Raw genomic sequence first — 8,153 nt, 5'->3', positions numbered from 1 at the left:
TTACGAGCCTAATTCAAAGAAACTCACAAAGCCTGAGGAATCAGTTATTATTCAGCATATACTCAACCTAGATTTACGTGGATTTGCACCTAAACTAAGCGCTATACAAGATATGGCTAATTAATTACTCGGCGCGCGCGCTACCGGCCAAGTTGGTATTAACTAGCCAGGTAACTTCGTACGGCGAACTCCTAAGCTTAAAACACAATTTAATCAAAAGTACAATTACCAGAGAGCTAAATGCGAGGATCTAGAGGTTATTAAGCAGTGGTTTAAGCTTATACGCAATACAAAGGCCAAGTATAGCATTACCGATAACAACTCTTACAACTTCAACAAAAGCGGCTTCCAGATAGGTATTATTTCAACAGGAGTAGTTGTTATAGGCTCTAAAAGACGCAATCGGCTAAAGGCTATACAGCCAGGTAACCGCGAATAGACTACGGTAATCTAGGGAATTAACGCTCAAGGGTGGGCAATTCCGCCGTTTATTATCTTCGCCGGAAAGTATTACCTCTCTATATGGTACAAAGGCAACGATATACCACCAGATTGGGTTATATCATTAAGCAACAATAGCTAAACAATAAATAAGCTTGGTATTAAGTGGTTGCGGCACTTTAAAAGACATATAAAGGACCGCACCATAGGCACCTATCGCCTGCTAATTCTTAACGGCTATAAGAGCCACAACTCGCTTGAATTCCAAGACATTTATAAAGAGAATAAGATTATTACGCTCTGTATACCACCGCATTTATTATACCTGCTTCAGCCGCTTAACATAGGCTATTTTGCGCCAATAAAGAAGGCATATAGGCAGCAGGTTAAAGCCCTAATACGCAATTACGTCAACTATATCACGAAGCTAGAGTTCCTACCAGCCTTTAAAGCAGCCTTTACTGCCTTAATTATAGAGAGTAATATCCGTGGAAGCTTCCAAGGTGCTAGCCTAGTTCCATTTAACCCAGATGCTATACTATTAGAGCTTAATATTCAATTATATACGCCAACACCCCCCTCTACAGAAGATACCCTATAGGAGTCAAAAACACTAAGTAACCCTACTAAATTAGGGTCTTAATCAGCATTAATTTGTAATCGGATTCAAAGGCATTAAAATAGCTTACCTACTTCTATTATTTAATTACTTAATCAGCTTACAAAAGGCGCTAAGATAATAATGCATTTAGCTGTATTATTGCGCTCACAAGTCACTAACCTTTAGAAGGCAAATGAGGCTATATCAAAGCGTAGACAGCGCAAAAAAAGGCAGAGGGCTCTAAAATAATTGGTTAAAAGAACGCTGGTGTGCAAATTAAGGGTGAAAGACGTTAAAAAGGGTTATGCTTAAATGGGAACGCGAAGCAGCAAAAGCGCTATAGACGCTGCGGTAAGACAGGACATAATACTCGAACGTGTCAAAATAATGCAGAAATTACTGTAGATTAGACTGCAAGTTGTATATAATTAATATTTATTGGCGTTATAAAGTTATTCGCGTGCAAAGCTGTGAAAAGGTGGTGAGGTGGCCGACTCGCTTGTGTGGCCGACTCGCTTGTGGAGTACGTTATAGATAATATTACTATTCTATTTACTAAAAAGATCTTTTAAAACTAGAAGAATTTAAAGCTAAACTACTACACTAATACAAAATCTATATATTAGGAGACATATAATAGTTCTTAAATTTTTTAATTAAATAAGATTAAATAAGTAGAAAGATCTAACTTTATTAAAATTCCTATATTAAAAAAAATAGCCAATTAATTTAATATTTATCTAGAAAGATTTTTTAAAGTATTACTTCCTACTAAAGAACTAATTCTATTTAATTAGTAAATAAATCCTTAATAAATACTAGTCTCCTAGTAACGAGTTAGTTCGCTTATATATCTTGCTATATTTAGAAAACCTAATATTACTAAGATATATTCTAAACTAGCTAAATTCCTAACTAATCTAAATTGGAAACACCTTAGCGCAGTAAACTAAGCTATTATCTATTGCCTTAAAATAAAATTAGTAGCTATTAAATACTCTAGCAAAGTATTTAGAGTATATATCTACTTTAGGAACCCTAAAGAAGAAGATATAACCTTTTATAGAGTATCTAATATAGCTTTTATAGATTGTAAAGAGACTAAATAAAGTTTTTAAGGATATCTATTTATACTATTTAGAGGATTAATTAACTAGAAAGTGACCTTATAATAATCTATTACTTAATTAACTACTAAGGTAGGACTTCTCTCCCTATCTACTACTGCTATTAAAATTATCTAGGAGTAACAATTCTTTAAAGTAATTAGTTTTAATTTAGAATGTAAATTTACTCTACTATATAATAATATATAAACTATCCGCCTAATAAGATAGGATATATCCAAACTTAACACTAAACTCCGATATATTAACGTCTATTAGCACTGGCTTAGAGAGAAGTCTAAGATAAAAAAAATAGACGTCTAATAGGTTCCTACAGCTAAAATACCTACTAACGGCCTTACTAAGATCCTATTTTACTAAAAGCACGAAGTATAAAGTAATTAAATTTAGTAGATATTTGATTTTAGATTACTGCTATATTATCTAATAAAGACTCTTAAACATTACCTTAACCCTTTTACTACTCCTAAAATGTATTTAAATTTCTTATTCTAGTATATTTTTTTACCTTTATTTGTTTTCTATAGCTTTAACTACGCTATTAAATCTAGGGGTATGTATAACTAACTACTGGTACTCTACTAAAACACTACTTTATCTTACCTATATATTACTCTATTTTGGTTATAGATTAGTCTCTCCTTTTATTAATTTATATATACCTTCCTTGTATATATATATAGAGGCTTTAAAGCTGTATTTAAAATCAAGTTACTTATTTAATTCCTATATACTATAAAGCTTATATCTTGTATAAGAATAATAAAATTAAATATATATTCTAAATATCTTATAACGTATTCCACCATCGAGCCGGCAGAACCATCGAGCCGGCAAGTCCATTTCCCCACCAAAAATTATAAAAATCACAATATAATATCTTAATAACCACTTAATAATAAATTCTAATAATTTAGATTTAGACTTTTATATACACTCTACAGCTTCTATTAAAGTTGCATAGTAAATAGTTTAGTAGTTTTTAAAGTATTAAAATTTAGGGGCCAAAATATAGCCAAATTACTATATCTTAAAAACTACTAAACTATTTACTATGCAACTTTAATAGAAGCTGTAGAGTGTATATAAAAGTCTAAATCTAAATTATTAGAATTTATTATTAAGTGGTTGTTAAGATATTATATTGTGATTTTTATAATTTTTGGTGGGGAAATGGACTTGCCGGCTCGATGGTTCTGCCGGCTCGATGGTGGAATACGTTAATCTATTATATTTGTAATATATATAATATACGCTAGATATACTTTTTATCTTTTATATATTTAATACCTAATATCTTTAGGGTTTATAGGCTCTATCCCGTTTACAGCTGCCTATATCTATTTTGCTAGTATTAATCTATCGCATAGTCTTGCTAAGTTTGTAATAATATCCTTATATAGAATATATAGAATAGAAGGGTAGCTTAGGGCAATTATTTAGAGGAACTATCTAACTTATTCGTAAATATTTAAGAACCTTTACGTCTATAATTATACTAAATTAAAAGTCCGGACAGTCTTCTAAATCCATATTCTGCCGCTCCCTTTGCTGCTACGAAAATGGGATCTTCATAGAGGTATTCAGGAGCCTCAGGTTGCAGTTCCGCTAACAAATTTTTAACCATCTCTAAGAAATGTCGATTGCTTGCGCTTTCTCCTTGAAAGATTACTATTTTGATAGGAAGGCTGACAAATTTCTTCGTCACCACATAAATGCGGCTGTACACCATGTCCCAGTATTGTTGCTTCTCTTCCTCGCCACTAGGCATAGATCCAAGTCCAACATCCCAGCTATTTGAGTAGAGATCTACTCGCATGTCCGGATATTTCGAGAACAGGTATGCATAGGAGAGATAACCCTGGTGGACCTCAAGGGTCGTCTCTGTAAAAAGGAGCGAGACAACTACCTCTACCGGCATAGTTTCCATTTCCTTATTACATGCATCGGTGTCATTGAAATCTCGGCACAGCCCGAACCCGTTACCGGCGTATCCGGACCAGAGCTCAAACTGTACAGGGCAACCCCAGCATGCCTCAAGATACTCAAGGCCGGCGTACTCCAACGCATCAACCATATCTTCGTGATATAACGCTGGTAACTCAGGCCTTGTTACTACAGCAGTTTTGATCTTTTCACCCAGCTTTTCTTCGGTAGCTTTACGGAGCTGCCTAATCATATTGCCTAGTTTTCCTACGTCCGAGGAGGCAGGGAGGCCAAGATTCTTCCGAAAAGAGCGCATCATCTCGCGTGGTTTATCCCATAAGGAGTCAAAAGCGAATCGATATGGAGGACTAAATATTCATAGTCAGATTTATTACGCATAGGTCTTGAGGCATTATACGTACTGCAGGTGCTGTGATGACTCTAGCGAGAGGTATTTCATTGTCTCCTGGTACGCAGGCGAAGAATCTATTTTAGCCACGGGAGTGTACGAACCATTCGCATATCTGATTACAGCAGTTCTAATAAAGTCAATGTGGATTCGACCCTATGAGTGAGGATGCGTACCCGTATGAAAGAGTTATATCAAAACCGACTGCATATGGCGGCAAGAACAACCCCCCGTCCGCTGGTTTGAGCATCGGTTGAGACTGAAGTCCTCCGCTCGAGCATACGGAAGGGATGGAGAGCAATACGAGAAGATCTATGAATCTCGTAAAGGCCGAGGGAGAGGAATAACCTGTAGGGTGCCTAAGCAGCATATTCTCTTAGAAGTTGCTAATGGAACGCTGTTGCTGTCTTTCCTGTTACACCCCGGTGGTGGGTTTATGTTTAGCTTTGTTTCTAGGTCGCTGCGGAATTTTCATCTGTTGTGGCGGAGACCGGATAGATATTATCGTAGGAACTGCCAAGCGTGCGGCGAAGTCTTTGCTGCCTAGCTACTTTGCACTTGTCCTTGTGCCTTATCAAATTCCCTTGGTCTCGCATTTACATAGTCCCCACGTTTCCTCTATCCAGGACTGGTGAGTGTGCCTGGCGCTTAAAGATAACGCCCCAAGGCGCGGTCTAACCCGGTTGTGTGGAGCCGTAGAACACGTCACAGGGAAACACCACCAATAATTAAGTGACAAAGATAGCTCTTGCAGGCTTCCCGCTTGTCCAAGAGGACAACTTTTATGCCTGTGCCGGGGTACTGCAGTATTTGGCTCGTTGGATAGTGGCTCAAGGGGCACTGTATTGCATGGATCGGTAGAGTGGCTTAACGATACCCGCTCTGCGAAACTCTTCCAGCTCGCTGAGAATCTACCTTAGCAGCTCTCCATTACCCAACGCACTGGCATATCTGTATCCAGTCTTCAACCTTTTTCTATTCTGGATCGACTACAGTAGCAAAAGAGCTCTCGGAAGAATGGAACTCCTAATCGTTATCCGAATAAACTCATTGGGTGTTCACTGGCAATATATCCCTATCCCATACTCCCCCTTACACCAGCATTTTTAAGCCTCTGCAGCATAATACCGGTATAGCCATAAGTGGGTACTATAATTTCTCTATGCCTCATAGTATTCATAATGTTTCATTTCTCGGAGCCTTTAGCGGAGGCAATATAATGTAAAACTGAATACTTCCAACTCACGTCTTTTCTTCTCTTAAACTCTCTCTCCTTACATATCGTACTGGAGAGGTACGAAACACGTGTTTCCAACTCGTTCAAAGCCACATTCTCATCCATCTGAGGCATTACATTCGGCACCATGCTCTAGCCAAGCTATCAATGGCCTTTCATCAAAATCTTGTTAGAGGCGTTGCAACATTATTGGGATGCGGCATGGGCTCTTCAGGCCACGTTAAAGACATGCTAATTTTAATACCCTCATTCTGTTCCCTTTACCTTGGCAACTGAGCCTTATACGGTGACTTTTTCAATCTGGCCATTTAATGCGTTAAATCTGTCAAGTTTTGCGAGCGCCCTCTATAAAATCTTCGTAGCATAAGCAAGAGCATTAAATCTAGTAATACAGACTGGCGCCCATAACTCTTCCCATTTCATTCTCTAAAATATCTCCATCAGCATATCTCACCTACAGCGACCTAAATTCTTCTCGGTCGACTTACTACTGCTCCCCTACCCCCTTTTTTGCCTATACACTATTTCTATCTAATTATCTGAATCCTCTAGTAGTGTTCCTTTGTATTTTGAACTATTCTTTATAACATGTCACGTACTTTACCATTTTTCATCGTATCCATCCTTGTTCAGCTCGTCTTCGCTACGCCTCTCGGAATCGTACCTTCTCCCTTAACCATAACCAATAGTATGTTGCACTGGGCCTCGTTAGGCGACTCTTGGGCTACAGGAGTGACATGGAAGAAAGAACTTGACTATGACGAAGACCACGATGAGGTAATTAAATGCAGACGCTCTAAAGAATCCTACGCCTACCAGATGTCCCAAAACGATCTCTTGTTCCCAAAGCAAGGGCAGGTTTTCAAATGGCCTGCTTGTTCGGGGTCGGCTTTCGGTGTAATGGCAGCTCAAGCCGAGCAGATGGACGAGGGAACAAGTTTCGCAACATTAACGTGAGTTACTCAGGCTTTACCAGAATCAGAGTCGTATCGCACTAACCACCTCGCAGCATTGGAGGCAACCAACTCGGCTGGGACAATATGGTACAGTCCTGCATCTACGTTCCGGACCCCCTTCGCGTCATCTGCAGTCCTGAGTATCCTGATTCCGCAGGGGATTGCTATAAAGCAATAGAGTTGACGAAGTCAAAACTGAATAACGACAAGGAGTTTCTTAAGACAATCCCCGTAATGATTGGCGCCATAATGGACAGAGGAAAAGCCAAAAATCGGGACTTTCAGTTATATGTTACCAAGTTAGTGATTTCCGAGCAAGAAGTTTGTTTCCTGTGCTCTAACTTGATTTGTTATTCTATAAGTCCTTGGTTGTTTATGCTGACTCTTTAATTTTTAAAGCTATGCCCATCCGTTCAATGTGGACCCGAATTGGTGTGACGAACAGAGTTTCGGCATGTTTTGGTGTAGACCTCGCCTAACTTCGAAACTTCGTCGAGCCTTCAACGACATAGCAGAGACACTAAAGCAGAAGATTGAAGAGGGGGTCCAGTATTTCCAAGACAACGACTACAATGGTCGCAGTCTTCACTACGTTGAAATTAGCCAAGGCTTCGATACCCATCGCTTCTGTGAAACAAACCATACTTTCGAAGACCAGTGGGACGACAACCCTAATAGCGAGAATGTCTGGCTATACAACCCACCAAAACCATTTTGGGTGCCTCAAATGCCTATGCAGAGAGATGTCGATACATGGCTAAGTGAGCACCCCGAAAACGATGTAGGGGTCGGCGGTCCCCCCGATAGGCCCGGCTCGTGAGTGAATCTACACCAAAAATTGCTTAAAGCCAAAGTCACTAACAATATGTTCCAGGGTAATGAGACCATTCCATCCAAAAACAAAAGGCTTTAAGAGTATGGCGGATAACATAATAGGGAAATTGACGGGTCGCAGCAAATAGGTGTTATAAATACGCTACAGTGTTATCAGATTAGATGTAACCGACTACTAGTACCATGCTAAAACACCACTTATATCACCTGCGTATCGCCTACGTATTACTTGCGTATTACCTATTTTAGTTATGTATTAGTCTCCCCTTTTATTTATTTTCTATACCTTCCTCGTATATATATAGAGGCTCTAGAGCTATATTTACAATCAAGTTGCTTATTTAATTCCCCTATACTATAAAGCTTATATTAGATAGAGGCATAGAGCTAAGAAAGGCTAAAGACTAAGCTGTACCTATAGTAAGTACGGAAGATTAAAATAAGGAATTAGAAGTAGTGAGATTGTTTAAATTATTACCTTAGCAAGCTCGGACGGATTCGGGCAGTAGAGTGGCGTGGGTTAGGGGCTACGGTCCTTCTTTATAGGACTTAGTGGTAATATATCCTAATTGTTAGTATAGCTATAAATAGGTAGGTTCTAGTAGTTAGGTTAGAAGAGTAT

At 38.6% G+C, this 8,153-nt stretch overlaps 2 protein-coding genes across 2 annotated transcripts; one reads left to right on the top strand and one right to left on the bottom strand.

Moving 5' to 3' along the window:
* Positions 1 to 3,590: 3,590 nt before the first annotated feature.
* K441DRAFT_635086 (uncharacterized protein) lies at positions 3,591 to 5,321 on the bottom strand. The gene is made up of 3 exons (XM_067646423.1): positions 4,681 to 5,321; positions 4,518 to 4,634; positions 3,591 to 4,463 (listed from the first exon to the last, which is right to left on the bottom strand). The coding sequence occupies exons 1-3, from the start codon at positions 4,872 to 4,874 to the stop codon at positions 3,668 to 3,670; spliced, it is 1,107 nt and encodes a 368-aa protein (XP_067504891.1). The 5' UTR covers positions 4,875 to 5,321; the 3' UTR covers positions 3,591 to 3,667.
* Positions 5,322 to 6,329: 1,008 nt separating this feature from the next.
* K441DRAFT_676863 (SGNH hydrolase) lies at positions 6,330 to 7,659 on the top strand (the record flags this gene model as incomplete). The annotated part of the gene is made up of 4 exons (XM_067651001.1): positions 6,330 to 6,694; positions 6,751 to 6,996; positions 7,097 to 7,513; positions 7,572 to 7,659. 4 exons carry the CDS (start codon positions 6,330 to 6,332, stop codon positions 7,657 to 7,659), a joined length of 1,116 nt encoding a protein of 371 aa, XP_067504890.1.
* Between the last annotated feature and the right edge of the window lie 494 nt (positions 7,660 to 8,153).

This window comes from Cenococcum geophilum (genome assembly GCF_001692895.1).
Source record: "Cenococcum geophilum 1.58 unplaced genomic scaffold K441scaffold_17, whole genome shotgun sequence".
Classification (NCBI taxonomy): domain Eukaryota; kingdom Fungi; phylum Ascomycota; class Dothideomycetes; order Gloniales; family Gloniaceae; genus Cenococcum; species Cenococcum geophilum.
The sequence above is the reverse complement of the archived record's forward strand: the minus strand, read 5'-3'. Positions and strand labels throughout refer to the sequence as shown.